General features: G+C 39.8%; 1 protein-coding gene across 1 annotated transcript in view; it reads left to right on the plus strand.

The window, feature by feature from the left end:
- Nucleotides 1-3,197: 3,197 nt before the first annotated feature.
- Nucleotides 3,198-20,772, plus strand: part of AP2A2 (adaptor-related protein complex 2, alpha 2 subunit) — a gene marked incomplete at its 5' end in the record, with an annotated part of 31,954 nt that continues 14,379 nt past the window's right edge. The window contains 8 exons of the mRNA XM_009082033.1: nt 3,198-3,266; nt 13,209-13,351; nt 13,968-14,161; nt 16,087-16,216; nt 16,859-16,960; nt 18,465-18,573; nt 19,677-19,827; nt 20,255-20,423. Coding sequence (XP_009080281.1) covers nt 3,198-3,266; nt 13,209-13,351; nt 13,968-14,161; nt 16,087-16,216; nt 16,859-16,960; nt 18,465-18,573; nt 19,677-19,827; nt 20,255-20,423 — 1,067 coding nt within the window. The remainder of the gene's footprint in view (nt 3,267-13,208; nt 13,352-13,967; nt 14,162-16,086; nt 16,217-16,858; nt 16,961-18,464; nt 18,574-19,676; nt 19,828-20,254; nt 20,424-20,772) is intronic.

The raw sequence follows: 20,772 nt of genomic DNA on the forward strand, positions 1-20,772 counted from the left end.
TGTCATCTCACTGCTACATCTGTGTGCATGGGGGTGGGATTTTGTGTTTGTGTTGCTGAGGCTGCAAACTATTTCTGCCAAAGGTGCTGACTTCACAAATTCCTGAAGTATTTTAGTCAGGCTTCCCTTAAATCTGTGTTGCTTGCTTAGGACACAAAGCACCCAGTTTTTAGCAGTAGCTAGTAATCTGTGAGTATAGCAGGTAGATACTGCTCCTTGAAAGGTTTGCTGAGAGGCACTGATGATTTGAAACAAAAAAAAAAGATGGCCTTGATTTCATCTTGAGTTCAGAAAAACTGTCTATGTACTGTTGTTCCCCTTGCCTCGCTCCATTTTTAACCTCAGTGATTATTGCTACACTTGTTGAGGTTAGAGAAACAAAATTGTTCAAAGTGTTGCAATTCACTTTCCTTACAAATATAACCTAAAGATACAGAGCAAGGATCCACCTTCCAAATGTAAATCGCTAAATGTTCTGCTTGGATTAGCAGTGTCCCAGACTGAGGTGTGTATTCTCTGCCCTGTTAATCTAAGTGAATTACAAAATCTCCAGATTTGGTAATTCAGATTTGGTAATGAGATGTGCTCTTCCCTTGGTAAAGGAGAGGACAAATTAACAGCTTTAGAAATTAAAACTTTAATCGGGAGCAGATGAATGGCTGAAAATAAGGGAAGTGTTTTCAAGGCTTTAAAAAGAAATAGGTTGCACAATTGGAGTGTTTATTTGCATAAGCAGTAGCACCCTTTTGGTGTATGCTACTGTGGCCCCCTGGCCTCAGTGTGGACCCAGGAGCAGCAAATCACTTGCTAGTCTAGTAGTGAACTCCTAATGCTGGCAGGTACCTTAGGAATGAACACTTGAGTATCTCTGCCATGTGCACAGGACAAATAATCTAATCCAACTAAGACAAATCTAAAATACATAATAGAATACACTTCAAGTCTCAGGTTGTCCAAGCTGCTGTTTGTTTATACAATAGTGTTACTGCTTTAAAACCAGCTTACTTTAGGTTGGCAAGTTAAATTAGGAAAAAACTCATCATGTGTTGCATGTTATATTAGTGAAAACTGGTTAAACTTTGATTCCAACAGTTGCATCTTATGAACTGAGGGATGTATACTTTGATCTCTAGCCTTGTCATTCAGATTAAAACTGAACACTATCTTCTGCTTTATCTGAAAACTCAAGATGCATACAGATAGCAACTGCAACTTGTTTCAGAACAGGTGTTGTGAATTCTTGAGCTCTCAAAATACTTACCTTGTTAAACACATTAATTGGACAAGCAGCTACAAGTAAGTAGTTTTTCAGGGTTGAGTATGGGGGGGTTGTTTTTTGCCATGTGGAGTACCTGCCAAGGCACCCTGCACTTCAGCCTTTTGAGCAGTGCCCTGTATAGACCACTGCTGTAGAATGGAAAAATTCCGTTTCAACCAAATCTGTGAGGTCTGTAGGTATATTCCTAAAATGACAAGGCAAACTGAAGTAGTTGCTTCTGTTTTGAGCCCAGCGTTTCCATTCATAGTGTGCTAGTATTGCCACATGTCTGTACTCTTGTGGCCACTATTATATTGTCATATTAGTATAAACCAGTTCGCCACATCTTGCGCAAGAGTTGGTTTCGGAAGTGCATAACTTCAGTTTATTTTTTTGAGTCGAAATCAAGAAATTACAAAATCTGGATTCATTTGTATTTGGCAAGAGTTTCCCTTATACTTGAAATACTTTGCTATTAACCTATCCTAAGGCACTTGTTTCCTTGAGTTACTTAATCACCTTTCATGGAGCCTGCTGTCAGATCATCTTTGGAATTGTCAAGGCAGGATTAGCATTCGTAGGGTGACACGGGAGTTTGGACATGCAAATGTCGTGGGATATTTCAATGCTGTGAGGTTTTTTATGTGGAAGAACGGGTGAGATTGGAGGTGCTTTGGAATGCTGGTGAGGATCTGCTCTTCAAGCCTTATCACATACCTTACTTGCACTGACGTGGCTGTGGTTGTGATCGGAGTGGTGTGGATGCAGGACACGTGATCCTCACTACTCATACGGTTGGACCATTTTCGAACAGCGTTAGAAAACTTTTATTCATAACCTTGTAGCCAAATATATGTGGAGAAGAGGGAAGGAAACTCTTTTTCTGCTGCTAGTTGATCTTTTGGAAGCCACTCAAAAGTTTGAGTAGTTACAGTCTGAATTTCCAGCAGAACTAGATGGACAGATACGTATTGCTGAAGTGGACTTCATTTGCTTCCCTCAGTCTTCAAGTGACTGAGTATATGCCTGAGTCAGGAGTGTAGGAGTAATGGGCTCAGACCTGTAGGGAATCTCAGTCATCAAGAACTAAAATGTTAGAGTAATGGGATGCTTTAGTTTGGACAATGCAAGTATTACTTGAATAAATATGCATTTTCAGAGTTTGAACTGCAGCTTAGTTCTCTGAATATCTGACTTGAATTGGCACCAGAAATCCTAACACCTATTCTTGGAATCTAGAAGTTGAGGTGAAATCCTGACTGTGCTGAGAAGCATAAGGTTGTAAAGTCACTTAATAGAAATTTTAAGTATTTCTGGTTTTCAGAGGATTTTCATGGGGTATATAGAAAGTCTGAACTTACACATGTGTCCTAGCTGTCTTGAGTTCTTTTGAGTCTTTGGGCTACTTGTGAGTTTACTGCTTTTCCTTTTCAGTGTCTATTAAATATGTTTTTAAAGCTGTTGAACTGAATGACCATTCAGTAGGGAAACAGTAAGTTGGCTTGTCCTTAAGGTGAGAATAACACAAGCTGCTTGTTTATAAGCTTGTGCTTAGGAGACTCTTTCCTTCAGAGCACTGTGATCCTAGTAATCACATTGGAAGTAAAATTCAGTTTTCTCTTGCTGTTTCAGGAACAGAAAAACTGAAGCGTTTGTGAAAGTAGTAGAGGCATCTCGGGTTATGTGCAAGTGATACTGTCTAAAGTTTGCAAAGCTTCTTGAAACAGGGAGGTCCTTAGAGCTTCTCAAATTCTCCTATAAAGCAATGATTAAGTTACCTCTGTTTGTTTGCCTTTATCTAGTTCCAGTACTGGAAAAGGAGAGTAATAATTCCTCCTGATATTTGTATGTTCACACTGCATGTTTGGGTGAAAAGAAGCTAGGGTGGCAGAGGACTGTCCAAAGCACTGTGACCTGATACGTGTTCTTTTCATTTCAGGCAAAAGTAAGGAAGCAGAGATAAAGAGGATAAATAAAGAACTAGCAAACATTCGGTCCAAATTTAAAGGTAAGCAGCTTGATCATACTAAACTATACATATTTACTCATAAGCCATTCTTTTATGGGGTTTTGTCATTACATGTTTGGACTTTTTGTCAACTGCTGACTCAAGCAAAATGCTAGAGCAGTCTGTCAGAATAACTATTGAAAGTGTCCTCTTAACTATGGAACTTCTGGACAGTCCTGTGATTCTTGGCCATAACAGGAGCAGACTCCCTCCTGTATCAAAGAATTGGGCTACTGTTCATAAACTTTTTCTGGTACTCTGCCTCTTAACCACGTGACTACTCAGCCTGTTTGTTTCCAGAAGACTGTGAACTAGTTTGAAGGAACGTGGATGGATGTGTAGTTACTGCCAGTAAAACAGAATCTGTTTATACCTTTCTTCCTTCCCCTTCTCTTCCACCCTGACCCCTTTATGGAAGTAATGGGTTAGGCTGTCTTCTAGCAGAATTAAGATTAAAATGTGTAGGTGGTGAAACTGTACATCCTGACCACTCCCACAAGCAACAGCAGTACAAAGTATTCCTATGAAACAAAGGCTGTGCAGTGACTAATTCCCTCCTCCTGCATTCCATAAAGCAGCAACTCACACAACACAAGATAAGTCATGCTCTTAACTATATTCAAGTTGTGCATGTGGTTTCACATTTTAAAGATTCTGAGGGGTGGTTGGGATGCTTTTAAATGAGTTCCAACAGTAGTGGCTGTGGCAGATGTTCTGTTTAAATAGATAAAGAGCTGTGTGTGTAGCTAGATAAGGCATTGCAGTGTGGAGCTCATATATGTGGCTTCAGAATTTGCTGTATTTGTATTCAATTCATTCACCTTTGTTACCTATCCTGACTTAGACTAGCATATCTATGTGGAATACTCAATTCATTGACAAAGCCTGATGTAACTTTCTGAACTTACTGGGATCTGTTGCTACGTTTTCAGTGGTATGTCTGAGTTGTGTGAAGAGCTGTAAAAACTTGAGGGTCATCAATGGCTTAGGAGGGAAGAGTTAACCACAATGCAAGATAGTTAAGAAAATCTTCTAAATTAGAAGTAATCACATGCCTCTGTGCTAGCATTTTTCTCTTAGGAATGTCAGCGTACTTTATCCAGCTTGGTGACTTCAGTTGTAGGGTAACTGATAAAATTTTAATGTCTATTTTTCTAAAGTAAATAGGAAAAGGAGCTTTCATTTAGTCATCTCACTCTGCTGTCAGGTTGTTTTTCAGTTCCTTTTCATTGCAAACCTTTCATCTGACACTGATATTAGTCTGGTTTTTTGCCAGAAGTAGCAGGTTTGAATAGTCTGTTCTACACATTCTCCGTCACCCATTCCAAGGCTAAAACTTCTGTCCATTTTCCAGTCACAGTGACCACTTCTGTTTTCCAGACAGATACTGCCTTCATGTCCCAAGTATGTGTTCTCACTGAGCAGCTGGCATATAATTCAAGGGTCTACTAGGAACCTGCGTAGGAGACTAACAGCTGTTTTTTTTAATTGCAGCTGTGTGATCAAAGTGGATCATCTTATTGCCTAGTAAATTTATTTAAAAGTTAAAATTCTATGCTTAAAGCAGTTTAATCTCCAAGCAAGATCTGTATCAGACAAAACAAGTGTATCTTTCAGGTAGAGCCTGAGTTTAGGTAAAAACTGCTTAAGAAGTTTCTGTATGCTTAAGAAGTTAGTCAGATTTTCATGTTACTTTATCTTTCAACTAAGTGTAGTAAGTTGATTAATCTGGAAGATGCTGCCACAATGACTGCTTGTCTTCTTGGTCTGTGTTTGTAAAACTACTTGCTGTCTGATAACATTACTATTGGTTATCAGCTGTTGCTGAAATTCATTTCAGCACCTGAGTTCTTCATTGTTCAGACAGGACAGGTTTTTCTAGAAAGATACATTACCAGTTACTCTACTTATGTCCTTCTGTCATCAAGAACAACCAGAGGTTAATGCCTAGCTGGAAGCTTTACTGCAGTCACACTTAACACAGGAAACTGGTTCCTTCAGCAGCTTAACTTGGGGCTTCATCACCTTTATCTTGATTTGGTTAATGGAAAAGCTTTAGTTTGTTTGCGAAACCTAATCAGTTTTTCAGTAGTGAAACCAAAAGATTTCATCAGGCTGAGTTTTCAGGTAGCAGTTAGGGTCTGAATTTCAAAAAGCATAACAAAAAAGCAAAGTTATTGAAGCTCCTTGCTGCCTACTGCATGTTCCAGTGTGCTTGAAACATGAAGGAGGTTCTTTCAGACCTGCTTACTTCACTGCTAGGGTTAAGCATGCTGTAGTAAGGTAATGCAATAAAGGAACTGTAGACAAAGTCAGAATGGTTAAGGCTGCCTAAGTACTGACTTCAGTGGTAGTCCAGTTTCTAGTGTTTGGCTGTGAGCAAATTCTGTTGAATAATCCTCTTCAGATAGGAGTAGTTAGTGGCTCACTCCCCAGCGTCTTACATGTGTACCTGATATGAAAGCTTTAATATACAAATTGAAATGGAGAAGCTAGGTTGAAACTTCTATTCCATATGAAAGCTAAGTGTTCTAGGAAAAATGGTGGTTTACACGTTTTGAGTACTTCTAGGAAAAATGGTGGTTTACACGTTTTGAGTACCACAAGTTAAACTGGATCTGGTTCCATCTGCACCCACTAACCTGCATACTTCTGTGAACCTGAGTGAAAAAGAAGTTGAACCTGTGAATCACTGGGGTAGCACAGCAATCAATGCAGCCTTTAAAATTAATGCTAAGAATATTTATGCCTTCCAAGTGCACTTACTGGTAAAGTGCAATAAATCTTCTATGGGGGTTGAAGAATGAACACTGACACAAGTTGGTGTTTTGTCAAGGTCAGTCATCCTGAGTCTTGCCCTGTGAGGAGTCTCTGAATGTGTGTTCTGAAGGTTGCTAATGTCACTGCTAGTGAAAGACTGCCTTACACATGCCAGAGCTGGTCTTCACTGTTCTTTTCTGTGAGAATCTTTTAAAAGCAGCTGTGTAAGCCACTGTATTAGGAACTTCAGGAAAGCTTGGCAGTAACGAAGCTCTGAGTGACCTGAATTCTGTCAGAATAGTGTTCTCTCCTTATCATAGGTAATTTAGTAGCTGTGTTGTATCACTGAGTAATTGTGGGTTAAAGAGCTGCTGATGCCACTGTTCATAAAAACCTGTTCAATTTGTTCCTCAATTTTGCAAGGGACTTTGAGGCTCAGGTGCAAAAATAGTTAGAAGTAAGCAAACAGTAAATTATCTTACTTGTGAAGCAGGGAAGAAATGATCTGGCTGTGCAGAACCATGAATCAGGGAATGATCAGAGCATAGAGCAGCTTTCAGCAGAGTAGCACAGTAGCTTTAGCCTGCATTCCTTGTGTAGCATCCTTTTAAGCACTGTTCAAATAGTTTTGAACAAATATCTGTATATGCTCATTCAGAAGCTTGAGTGAAAGATGACTAAACCTTCCTGTAGCTGATCTTCATTTTGGTTACTTTATTACTAAGTCTGTATGAATTTTAGGTGGAAAATTTTACTGAACTGAAAACAATAACTTGGTGTAGCCTGAACAAAGATGTTAAGTGTCAGAATTTGGAAGAAGCTGAGGTTGGCCATTTTTGTGTAACTGCTTGAGGTCTTGAGAGTGTGAGGAGGTGATAGCTGTGTATTGTCCTCCTGCAGAACTTCTGGTTTAAGTGGAGATCATTCAGTTTAACCCAGTTTCTTCTAGTGTAGCTCTGACTTTTAAAAATGTTTTGAAATAGTTTGGATTAAGACAGATGTGTGACTGTGAACTTAAGATGGAGGCCCTTGCTAAATAATTGTGGTGAAGCCTGGTACCATGGGTTACTGGCCCTGCCTGACCAAAGATGCAGCTCTTGGACTGTCTGCATTGCTGTAACCAGGGAAAGGTCTGACTATAACAAGCAAGGCCTCTTGCCCACAGATATAGTCTTGCTTGACACTGGCATAAGAGACTGGTGTATGCCTCTGGACCTGTGCATGCTTCAGTTTACTCTGTTGCAGGATGTAGAGCTCTATCCCAAGTAACTTGCAAGATGTGTTCTGACACTGTTACAGTCAGAGGCTAAGTATTTCTACTGTTATTCTACCATGCAAGTTGCTGTGGAGCTTGTTACCTGCCTTGCTTGGGTAACCTGTGATTTAAAATACTCTTGTATTTATTTAACAGGCTGGGATGGGCTGTGCATCTCTGGAAAAGCAATACTTGCCCTGAACTGATGGATTATATGCCATGGCTTTGGGTTCTGGTCTAGCTTCTGTGTGCCAAGCTCAGGAATTTAGAATCTCTGTACTTTGTCTCTCCTTTAAGCATGAGGAAGTTCTATTGCTGAGGTCAGTGTGTCCTTGACTGTTGCTTTAAATGCCTCTGCATTAACTGAGATAAGATGAATGTAGTAGAGAGAAACTACACCAGTGTGATAAAGCAGAAGTCCTAGGACTTAAGCGTGGAGAAATGTTATTCCTTTTGTTTTTTGTGTTCAGACTCTAAGCTGATTTTGCTCCCATGCTTAGACCAAACTGGAAGTCTGTCTCTTTAGAGTAGTAATTGCTTCATAAATAACTGAAAAAGTACCTGGTTTATTAAATCATTGTATCACTTTGACCTCTTAGACCAGAATTTGTGTATTAACGAAACTGTTCACAGGTCTATAAGCTGTTTCTGCAGTCAAAGGAACTTTGTTCTCTGCTTGATTCAGGCTTGTTCTTTTTTCCGGATCTGGCATTAGAATTTAGTTTTGTTCTGATTGCTTAATAGGGTTTTTGTTACAAGAGTGGCTGCTAGATTTCAGACGTGCTAGTCTATCTTAATTGTGGCTTGTGCGGAAGTCCCCTGATGTCAGTTGCTAACCTCTGCTTTTTTTTTTTTGTTTGTTTGGTTGATTGGTTTGGGTTTTGTTTTTTTTCCATGTTCAAACAAGTTTTCTCTATTGTCCCAAAATACATGGTAAGGAAGTTAAGATAAGCCTCTAAATACCTGTTTCAGACAGAAGCTGTATAACAGTACATTGCTTTCTTGGCAGGCTGTAAAATCAAAGTATTTGTATTTAAGTTGGGTCTGGTTAGTTGCAGTGTCTTGTGATCATTTGAGAGGTGTATGAAGGTAATTAGGAAAATAATAGTGTCTTCACTGACAAACTGAATGTTTAGAAGTAAAATCAGCTTCAAATATCCTGAGTTGTAGGGCTGCTTTAGGAGTACTCTATGCTGGTGGTAATAGTATGGTAACTAAATCCTGGTCTATGAATTTGTATGGTTTGTTTGCCACAAATACTCAGCCTTTGTAGAGGGCTTGGGCTGTCATTCTTGTGGAAATACAGAACTTGTCTCAAAATGTAGCTGTGTTCACAAAAAGCAAATTCACTTTTCTTAGCCTCTGTGCTAGCAGTAAGCCTTTTGATCCAGTATATCACTGGATTGCTGCCAGCTGCATGGACATAGGTCAGTGTCAGCCTAGGAAGGAAGCACACAATGCAAAGAAACACTTGATGGGTGTTGTCCTTTCTGCTTTGCACAAGCCTTTACTGTGGTTTTAAAAGCTAAGATTTTTAAGGCAGAGATCAACCATCTGAAAGCTAGTGAGACTAGGCTTGCCAGGCTTCCTTGCCTTCTGCCCCCCAGTGAACATCCCAAGGACCAAACTGTTTGCTTGACCCCTCTGGCTGCTAGCAGGCCCAGTAATTGCCCCAGAATGTTTCTTGACTATACTGGGTTATTCAAAAGCAGGCACTGTTTTTTATCTTATGGTCCAAACTAGAGACAGAAGTTGCTGCCTGAGAACCAAAGGATCTCATAAAGCTTTTGTGCTTTACTTCTTCCTTTTTGGAGGGATGTGTGAAAGGTATGAGCAATGAAAACCAGTACTTCGGTGTTGAGATGCTAGGGAGGTAATGCACAGAAATGTGAAAGTAGTAGTTGTTTCTTAATAGTACCATTTGTTGATCAGCTGTTAATAATTTCTTAGAAAAATGGCTACTGATCTTTTCAGGGCAAGCAAGTAGCCTTTGCAGTGCCCACTGTGCTCAAAACCTGCTGACGTGTGTTGTGAATCCTTCCTGATTCTGCTGACTTGATTTGCAGTACTTGCAAATGTTCCTGAAAGCATTTGAAAATAAGCTGAGTTAAAAGAAATGATTGTGTATTGCAATAGAGATAACAGAACATGTGACATTTCCTTCTGCTCTTGTTCGGATGTTTGCTTGAGGCTGGGGGAAGCTCTACAATTTTAGCATGCACTTAAGCAGTGACATGTTATTAATGTTTAAAATAGAACCTTTGTAACTCTACCTAAGTGCTACATGGGAGGGAGATGAGTTGAATAGTTAAAATTTCAGTAAGAATCTGAATCAGAGACTACTCAAAGTACAGTTGGAGTTAGACAACTACACCGAGGCCTTTGCTCTTTTCAAATTGCTCAGGTAATTAAATAATGATATTTATATAGAGACAACATATTATTACTTGGAACTAATAAGTGTTTAAAGAGCTCTAGCAACTGTTATTTGGCTTAGTTTATAAGCCTGTCTGTTATTGAGAACCCTCACACTGCCTCCAGTTCTGCATACAAGGGACAGAAGGTCTTGTCATTGTGCTATTTTTTTCTGTCTTAAGAGAAGGTGCTTCAGGGACTGATTTTACAGTAGTTTTTCTTTGATACCGCATGGTGGGGAAGGAAGCTGCTTGTTAGTTGGGTAGTGCTATGTTCTGAGCTTTATTGCATGGCAGAGTTTCCATGAGAAATTCTTCAAATACCCCAAGATCCAAAGACCTTGCTAATCTGAGCTCTTAAAATACTGGTGTCTGGGAAGGATGTAATGCTTTGCATAGCTGGGTCCTGAGCCTAAAAAAGGAATTGCCACGGCATGACAAACGGCTTGTTGTGAAAGTCGATGTGATTCAGGGTATATGTGCTTCCAGCTGCTTGTGTTCTTCATTAAGCAATTGGGTTGCAGTATTCTGTACTCTCTCTTCCCTTCTGGCCTCACCAAGTTGACACCAGAGTCATTTGAGATGATGAGAGATTAGGTTTTATACTTGTGACGTTTGTGTATTGCTGATGGGTTGTATGCTGACAGGCAGATGGAGTTGAGTCTCTTGGTCTTGGAGACAGGTTGGGGTGTATTCACTTCTTGTAAAGTTTGTGTGAAAGGTACTTTCTGATGCCTTTGGGTGCATTTATCTCAGAAGCAACTAATGATATTAAGACTATTCAAAACCATAGCAAGTCCTCAGTTACGTAGATCTTGGCCCCTAGAGGAAGACTAAAATCGATTCAGCTTCTGTAGTGTCCTGTTCTGTGAATCATAATAGTATCTGTTAATGGTATTCAGATTCACCTGTTCCTTTAATCAGTCACCTAGAAATAGCTGGCTTGGCACGAGTTGGAATGGTTTTTGTTGCCAGGCAATATAAAGCCCCATTGGTTTATTCACTGATAATTTCTTTCCTTTTGTATCTCATGTAGGTGACTAGTTAAAATCAAATCCTAAGAATTTGTAGAAACTCTTTAAGCAGCTGAAAAAATGTTAGAAAACTAAAGCTGTCCCTCTGCATTTTCCAGTGGGTTTTTGCTTGTTGGGTTGTCTTTTTTCCTTGCCTCACCTAAGGAAAGGTATGTTTGATCTGCATCTCCTTACCGTGATGGGGTAGGAAGAAACTTGTGCTCTTGAGCATCATTTTATTGGAAAAATAGCAATAGCAAGAAGTATTTTTGTTATAAGTACAGAATACTTTATTCCTTTGTTGCTTAAGCTGCAGTTTGAAGGCGACAGCACATAGGCAAACATGGTTGAATATTTTCTCTTTCCTCTGGCCATATTACTTCCAAAGAAGGTAAAAAACGACAGCTTTCCCCCTGGATATTTCACTCTGGTGGTTCTAATGGAAATTTAGCTGTCTAGTAAAGCAAAATGCCTTGCATTTGTTTGCTAACTCAGCAAGAAAATAGTCCTATGGCAGCAAACTGTAAATGTCACTTGAAGAAAACATGTTTTTGGGCAGCTTTCTGCAGCCCTGACTATTGTCAAAGGATCCAGTATAGCAGGATTTCACTGTTGTGGGTTTCTGAGTAAAATGTGACATTTACTGACTTCTGTACTATGGACCTGAAGACATCTGCTCTTTGCACAGCATGAAAATGGCTTTAAGATGAAGGGTTTTTTTGGCAACTGATACAATGTCTATGCCAGCTAAAAAAAAATGAAGGGGTGCCTAAAGATTCAGATTTGAAGGGTACTGTTGTCTGTATTAAAATAGTGGTGGTTTGCTTAAATTCATCTCAGTTAAAATAAGACTAAATAAAAATTTTTAGAGTCAGAATAGAAAACAACCCCCCAAAATGCATAGTTGAAGCCTGTAGACATTTTGGCATTGTCTCGTTCAGTGTGCTGGTATGTTTTCTGTCGGGTCACCAGTGTTGCATGGCTTCACACATAGTGTTCATTCCTTCTCTGACTAAGTTTACTAGTGGTTAGGTGTCCTTGGTTGTTATCCAGTCAGTGAATGTCATGTGAAATCTATGGGAACTGTAGATTTATGTGGCATGGGAAATTTAACTTGGCTGTGCATCAGCAGATGAGAAGGAAGAATGATAAACTTACCTGCTCTTAAGAATATTATATGTCTAGCTGCCTATTACATAAATCTGAAGTTTAAAAAGAAAATGTAGCTCAGGGCTTTTATTGACAAGGGCAATGTGTAAGGGATATCTTAAGGAAGCTTTACTGTATGCAGTGCTGTTCTGGCTGAACTTGCCTATCACTAAGGAATACACATTGATGTGGCAAATTAGTTATTCTGGGCCCAGAATGTGAGGCTGAGGAGCTTGTGTAGCCTTTTAAGCAGCAGCAACTATCAAAATCTTGCTATCCTAGCAGAGCTCTCTAGCACTGAGATTTACTGGATACTCCTTTATCCCCTGATTCAAGATAGGGAGAGAATGTAACAGGAAGTGGATATACATATGTAGTTGTTTCCTTCAGGAAGATAAGTGATCTGCCTCATGAACTGTAAGCTGTGCTGTTCCATGTCACTTTTACAAGCTTCTAAAATACAGCAATACTTCACCATAAGGCCAGACTTACTTAGGGTGCATTTTTCGTCTAAAACTGAAACACTTGTCAATACTTTCACTGCACAAACACTTTAACGTCCTCATGGCAATCTCATTTCATGTGTTTTTTTCAAGTCTTTGGGATATACCTCTGCTGCTTTATCTGTCTAAACCAACTCGTTGGTTTGGTTTTGTTGCTGCTCAGTTCTCTACGGTGCTTCAGTTGAAGTGTGGTAACACTTTGTACTGTGATAAAGGTTTGATAATTGATTTAAGAAGAGAACATGTGTGGGGAAGACATAACTGCTCTGAACAGAAACAGGAAAATCAAAATTTAGTAAACATCTATGCACTACCTCTTAGTAAAAGCATACTCTAAGGACACTACAGGATAGTTCAGGCAGTAAATGACAGCAGTATTTCATGACCATCCTTTAGGATCTAGATAATGGTAAATGGAATTAACATTAAAATCTTCATGGTTTTGGCCATCTGTGTTCTGTGACTGGGAATAATAATTTTTTTTTAGCCCAGTTGTTTGCTTGTCTGACACTTGATGATGATTTGTGATGAACTTCCTTCTGTTTAGCACGAAAGTCTGTAAAGATTTAGAGTCCTTTAAGTCAGAGATAAATGGATAGATTGAGCATTTTGTATAGTGAATAAAAGCTAAAATAATAAAATTTCTGAAATTGAAGTACTGCAACAGCTGAACCCTCAATTTGTTTCTCTTCTGTAGGGTGATACATATGGAATTGAATACCAATATTAATTGCTAAGTACAACTGCAAGTCTTCAGACTTGATGAGGTTCCCCAGTTCCACTGAGAAAGGGGTGGAACCAGACATAGGCACAATGTAGGCTTAGTTGTTTGTTTCCTTGCTTTTCAGGTGACAAGGCTCTGGATGGTTACAGCAAGAAAAAATATGTCTGCAAACTGCTTTTCATCTTTCTGCTGGGGCATGACATTGACTTTGGTCACATGGAGGCTGTAAACCTGCTCAGTTCCAATAGATATACAGAGAAACAAATTGTGAGTAACACTCGGGCTCTATAACAGATCAGCTGGTCTGTTTAATATCCTGCCTCAGCTGTAGAGTTTATAGAGGACTTTGCTTCATTCCCCCTGTCCTGGCATAAAGCCCTATTTTGGCTGTAGCAGTGATTCTGAAGTCTGAACACCTTTGTGCACAGGGAGTCTTGAACTAATTGCAAAAGCTAAGTTTTGCACTCAGCATAAAATTATTACTCTTGTTAAGAAATTGCCTTGAGTCTTGCATTAAAAGGTAAGCAACTTTTTAATTTTCAGAATATCTGTTTCCCTCTTCCTAGGGAAGGTTGTATCTATAGGTGCATGTGGCTTACTGGTGTCTGAATAATAAGCCAAATTCTTTATTTGCTCCTACTCATCTAAAATTATCTTTATTATGCTGAAATAGACTGATGAAACATTTAGAAACTAATAAATTAAGGTAACACTAAACTTACCCATTTTTGTTTGCTTCACTTAATCTTTCTTAGGCTTTGCTATCCATTTGTGCCCATGTGGGATTGGAGCAGAGCTGTATGTCTCAAAGAATTACACATGACATTAACAGAAAACACAGCTGAAGTCAGCTAAAATAAATACTCCTTTTTCTGAATCCCAGGGATACCTCTTCATCTCCGTCCTGGTGAACTCTAACAGTGAGCTGATTCGCCTCATCAACAATGCGATCAAGAACGACCTGGCCAGCCGGAACCCCACGTTCATGGGGCTGGCTCTGCACTGCATCGCCAACGTGGGCAGCCGGGAGATGGCCGAAGCGTTCGCTGGAGAAATCCCAAAAATTCTTGTAGCTGGGTGGGTATGAAATGCCTCTCCTAAATACAGCACCAATAAACCTTTGCAGCAGCTCAGTTCCATTGCAGCAGCCTGATCCGTGCTTGGAGCTGTTCAGCCCTGGGCTTGCAGTGTAAATAGTAACCATTTCCAGTAGCTGCAGGTACTTTGACTTACCTGAGTATGAAATTTCTTGCAGTATTGTAGAAATACAAGGAAATTAAGGGTATGTCAGTATCTTGAACAGGCTTTTGTAACTTTGTAGTGATCGGTTTTTTTGTTCTTCTAAATCGGAGAATTTTAGGGTTTGGAATAGACCTTATAGATCATCCAATCCCAACCCCCTGCCCTGGGCAGGGACACCTCCCACCAGAGCAGGTTGCTCAAGGTTTCATCCAACCTGACTTGGAACACTGCCAGGGTTGGGGCAGCCACTGCTTCCTTGGGCAACCTGTGCCAGTGTCTCACCCCCCTCACCAGAAAAACTTTTCCCTGATATCTAGCCTAAATTTCCCTTCTTTCTGTTTGTACCTGTTACCCCTTGTCCTATCATTGGCAGTTCCTAACCAAGAGTGGTAGTGAATGTGTGCTAGTGAACACCCCTGCATTGTGTATGTTTTACTTTCCTTACCTCTCCTGATGGAAGAAAAAAGAAATAAATGTACCTAAATACATATTTACACTACATATTTTCTTATAAACTGAAGCTCTAGTTTAAATGTGCTGACTTCATAAGGGACCTGACAGTGTTGTTTTGTGAGCGTTCTTGCTTCCTCTCCCACCTATGCAAAGAGCAATTTGTGTAAATGGCAAATAGTGATCAACTTTCTAACTTTCCCTTTGTATAGCTAGAAGTCTCTAAAGAGACCTGGCAATTGCCTGAAACTGTAGTTAAGTAAGCGTAAAGTCAAACTTGTGATTGTAGGGCTAATTTATTTTGAAACTTAAAATGTCCAAGTACAAACAGTGCATTTAAACTCTGATGGATATGAAATGTTTTAGAACATGCATGGATCTTGTAAGATACTAGTTTGTTACAAAGCATTCAAAGTGGCATGTGGTCTAAGAACTGTATTCATACTCTAAATGTCAAGCACTGCCCTTGCCAGGCACTGTTCTCTGTGGAGACAAACACTGCAGAGATGAGTCATGGGTTTTAATGAGATAACCTGAAAAAGGTACAAAAATTTCAGTTAGGGTCACCAGTCACAGACAGAGCACAACACCTTCAGTTCAGACTCGTTTCAACTTTGAGCTGTGTTTATATGCTGAGATCAGTCTTCAGATTCTCATTCCTTCTGCATTTCTAAGATAATGTGTGTGTGTAAATGTCATATCTAAGTGACCTGTGCAGAATGAGCATTATATTTTCAACTTCAGGATAGCTCTCTTGGCCTGAATTTAGATCAGAGGCAAGGGAGGAATAGGTTTGTATTTTGTTTTTTAGCTGAGGTACAATTTGATCTCATGGAAAACCTGATAAATTAATGAATTTTAGGTGGACTGAATTTCTGCTGAGGAGGTTTCTGAACATATAACCAAATTTGCAAATTATAAACTGCATCTTAAAATTTTAGTGGTAATGGTCTGTGCATTTTATAGCTGTTGTTTGTGCAGTGCACAAAATGCTTAATTGACTACTTGAGCTTGTGTTTGTCTAATGATGAACTCTCAGTTCTCAGAAAAAGATGTGAAATGTCACTCTAAGCTCTAAAGAATCATTTAGAGGCTATGGGATATATGTAGTGCTTGAAAACTTGACTAATTAAACTTACTGGACAAAACTAAGAAGAGCAAATACTTGGATGTAGGAAGAATTTAGCAAATGTCTGAAGCTCTGTTGAAAAGGTGTGACCTGACTCAGGATGCTGAGTCTGCACAATGCTGTCCTGTAGGTATTGCTGTGACCTAACACTGTATTTTAAATCTGTATTGGTATCTTGCAGAGACACTATGGATAGTGTAAAGCAAAGTGCTGCTTTGTGCTTGCTGCGTTTGTATAGAACCTCTCCTGACCTTGTTCCCATGGGAGACTGGACATCTCGAGTGGTGCATCTCCTTAATGACCAGCATTTGGTAAATCAGCTTCATTGTGCTTCTCTGACCTATTGTGTATAGAGAATGGTCTCATTTCTGTTGTTAAGTACAATTCATTTCTTCTCAAGTCTTTCAAACAAACGGGTTGCTGTTTTCTTGAGGCTTCAGGAAGAAAAAGGAAGGAGTCATCCTTTTTTAGTTTATATATATATATATTCATTTCCCCTAGTTGTTACTTCAACAGTAATAAAGAGTGCTTTAGTCTGAAGATAATACTAAAGGTTTGTGTTATACACAGCCCTCTCTTACGTTGGGTTGTGAGAATTCTTTCCTGAATGACCTGCTGCCTCCTATTTCTTCTGCTCACACTTCTTGTGTAATAAACAATTTGCCTCCAGGCTTTATTTTTATACAGCTATCTTATTGAGACAAAGCTAATACAAAAAGTAGCATCAAATGCTCTGCAAACATGGCAAGATTATGTTGTAGAAAGTTCTGTGGAATTCTACAGGTCTGTAATTAGTATTCCTTCTAGACAAATAAAAGGCTTTTTAATGTAGGGCTTTGTTATGGGGCTGAACTTTGTTTTGTATATTAAAAACACTGGAAGTGCAAGGTGTTAATGAGCAGCATCTTAAACTGTTACAAAATTGAATGTGTTTTTGGTGGTTTTCTTTCTAGGGTGTGGTTACTGCAGCTACAAGTCTGATTACTACTTTGGCACAGAAGAACCCGGAAGAGTTTAAGACTTCAGTCTCCTTGGCAGTGTCTAGACTAAGCAGAGTGAGTCCAGTGATAACCCTGATAATACTTGACTGTTGATTTATTTATGCAGCTTTCTAGATCAGGTTAGCTTACTGTCCTTATTTATTGAACTTGTTAGGGTCAGATTAGTTTAGTGTACCAGCAAAAGTAAAGATGATAGTTTCACTACATGTAGCTGGTTCCGCTAACCTTTTCTAACACTAGTTGCTTACCAGGACAGAAGGCTGTACTAGTTTGCGCAGACTTTCTCAGTGTAATCCTTGCTGTGCTGAGTCTATGTAGCAAAAAGGTCTCTTTCTCTCAGTATCAGACTTGTACTTGAAAGGATCCTCATGATACAGTAGAGTTTAATCCTCACTTTCTGTTACTATAATGCCAAAGAGTAGTTGAATCAAAGACTGTTTCTATAGGCTTCTGCACAAACCCCTTAAAACACAGCCTGTAACTTTAATTTTATCTAAGCTTCTTACAAGATGAGTTGCTTTTCTGCTCTCTCTTTTGAACTGCTGCTTGGTTAATAGTCATAAGCATTTGTTAGTCTGTAAATGAGTGTAGGGGTTAAACAGGGGCAGAGGGTATAGGGAGGAGTGGAGGAATGTGTCTGTAAGTTATAATCTCCATGCTGGAACTCTGATGTTACTATTTTGTTTGGTTTAGTTTGGGTTTTTTTCTTTGGAAGATATGCAAGAGAAGGGAGGATGCTACTTCACAAATGTATTTTAGACCCAGATTTACGTGGGTTACTACGAGTAACCCAATTGAATTTCTGTGAGCTACAAGTCACCCAAAGTTACTTGTAGTTCACAGAAATTAAATTTCTTTTCAAATATGAAGATTTTTTTCTAGAAAGCAAGGGAGTGCTGAGGAAAGTGCATAGCTGTTCTGTAATGGAGCAGCAAAAATTAGGTAGAATTATTTTGAGCTAAGCTGGTGCCCAACTCATACTTACCTAGAATAAAAGGGAGAAAAGAAATCTATGAAGGGGGTGCTCCTTCTCAAACCTGATCTAATCCTTATCATATTTCATTATGCATGTAAACCTTTTCTGTGAAAGCTAACTCTTTTTTGCTTTGGTGCATGGATATTACTGAAGGTGTTAGTTGGTCCTTCTGCTTTAGTTCAGTCTATCATAGCATCTTGGACTTGAATGCCAAGCTCACTTATCAGCAGCCACCAGACTGCCTTCTGTTGGTTGAATCTATGAATTGCTGAAAGAAGGTCAAGCTTCTAGTAAAACATTTTGGTGTTACAAGATGCTCATCTTCCTCTTTGGGAACAGCAAATGTGTTTTCAGGAAGGATTTCTTGGACTGCTGTGTCTGTAAAGCTGAGTTTGTATTTCTAGGTATTGCTATGGTACGCTCATAGTATTACAGCTTGCATCTAATTAATCTACTAAATTAAACATTGCTAGTGACACAGTTTTGTAAGCCTCTGTCAGAGGTGACCTACAGCATTCTTTGGGTCCTTATCATGACTGTGGATCACTTCAGTAGCTGACATGCTGTCTCTTTATTTTACAGATTGTAACTTCTGCATCAACAGATCTTCAGGACTATACATACTACTTTGTTCCTGCTCCTTGGCTGTCTGTAAAACTTTTGAGGCTGTTACAGTGCTATCCACCTCCAGGTAATGCACACATCATAGCAGTGGTCACCTTTTTCTATGCAGTGTGCTGCAGTGCTACCATAACTTAGAGTGCAAGCACATTGCCCTAAGACAAGAATACTGAAGTTTGTGCTCCTGGGTGTTTCTAAGCTATGTGGCCTTTTGAATTATGTTGTGTTTAATTTGAACAAAATGTCAAACCAGCGTGCATCTTACAAAACAGTGGTAGCTGCCATTTTAAACAGTCTTTACTGTTATCTGCCGTATTACAGCACTGAAATATTTTAGAGTGCAGATTTTTTTGTCTGGCTTTTGTTCTGACCCAAATAGAACTGTAGCTTAGAATCATAGAATCAATCGTGTTGGAAGAGATCTGAGATCATCAAGTCCAACCCCACCGTGGTTACTAGACCATGGCACTAAGTGCCACATCCAGTCTCAGCTTGAAAACCTCCAGGGACAGTGAATCCACCACCTCCCTGGGCAGCACATTCCAATGCCTGAGCACTCTCTTTGCAAAAAATCTCTTCCTAATATGTAAGCTAAACCTCCCCTGGAAGAGCTTGAGTCTGTGCCCTCTTGTCCTCCTGCTGTTTGCCTGGGACCAACCCCCACCTGACTCCAACCTCCTGTCAGGGAGTTGTAGAGGGTTCTAAGGTCTCCCCTGAGCCTCCTCTTCTCCAGGCTGAACACCCCCAGCTCCCTCAGCCTCTCCTCATGGCACTTGTGCTCCAGCTCCAGTCCCCAGCCTCGTTGCTCTTCTCTGGACCTGCTCCAGCCCTTTTGCCAAGTTTATTTTGGGGGAGGGTTTGCATATTTTAATGTATCAGAACACTTCATTCAGATTTAGCTAGGGGAAAGGCCTAAGGTAGCAATTGGGGTTTTGAGCAAAACGAAGTTGTCCAACGGCTTGTTGTTCTCCAGAAGACCCTGCGGTACGTGGCCGTCTCACAGAATGCCTGGAAACTATCCTTAACAAAGCATTGCCAAGTTTATTTTGGGGGAGGGTTTGCATATTTTAATGTATCAGAACACTTCATTCAGATTTAGCTAGGGGAAAGGCCTAAGGTAGCAATTGGGGTTTTGAGCAAAACGAAGTTGTCCAACGGCTTGTTGTTCTCCAGAAGACCCTGCGGTACGTGGCCGTCTCACAGAATGCCTGGAAACTATCCTTAACAAAGCACAGGAGCCACCAAAGTCAAAGAAAGTACAGCACTCAAATGCGAAGAATGCTGTCCTGTTTGAGGCAATAAGCTTAATTATCCATCACGACAGGTGAGAACACTTGTGTTATGAGAGGGTTTCCTAAAGTGAAAAGTTGTGGCTTTGTCTTGAAGAGTCAATCAGATTTTACTGGGGGAGGAAGGGAAGGAGAACACAATATGAAGTTGCTTGCTGGATTGGAACACAACCACAGTAATGGATATGGACAGTATTAATGAACTGTGTTGCTCTCAGCATATTTGTTATTGCTTTGTTTTTTGCTGCTTCTTCATTTGGTGTTTTGTATTGACCTCACTGCTCTAATCTGACAGAGATTATTTTGCTCACAGTACCTGAATTAGCATTTCACTAGTGAAGCAAGTCTAGCAGACACTTTGAGACATTTGAAGAAATTTTCACTGCAGAAATAGTATGCTGTATTGAGTGTTCTCAAACCTGTTGCTTTTAACCCTTTCACTTTCTCTCCTGTTCTGTGCAGTGAGCCAAATCTACTAGTCCGTGCCTGTAACCAGCTAGGTCAGTTCTTGCAGCACCGAGAAACTAATTTGCGTTACCTAGCACTGGAAAGCATGTGCACGCTTGCCAGCTCTGAATTCTCACATGAGGCTGTGAAAACACACATAGAAACAGTTATCAATGCATTGAAGGTAAATATTGAAGTGTGTGGTTTGTTTTTGAGTGTTGTCTTCTCCCCTCTCCAATACCCTCTCCCCCACTGGCCCAAGCTCCCCATACCCAGTTAAGCTAATAATACTCGGGACTAAATGTGTTATTCTTGGGAGTCTGGTTTTGTTTTTTTCCTTAATCCAGCAAAATCTTGCTGGCAATTGTAGAGGTCAGCTTCAGTTTACTTCTGCACCTTGCTGGTAAATCTGAGACTTGTAGCTGTGTCCCCTGTAACACTTTAGTATCTGCTTAAGCTGTAGACTGAGGATGAATAATTCTTTAAAAACGTGGGATTTCAAAACAGTGCTGGGAAGACAGTTTTATTACTGC

This window comes from Acanthisitta chloris, unplaced genomic scaffold (genome assembly GCF_000695815.1).
Source record: "Acanthisitta chloris isolate BGI_N310 unplaced genomic scaffold, ASM69581v1 scaffold12259, whole genome shotgun sequence".
In the NCBI taxonomy this organism is placed as follows: Eukaryota; Metazoa; Chordata; class Aves; order Passeriformes; family Acanthisittidae; genus Acanthisitta; species Acanthisitta chloris.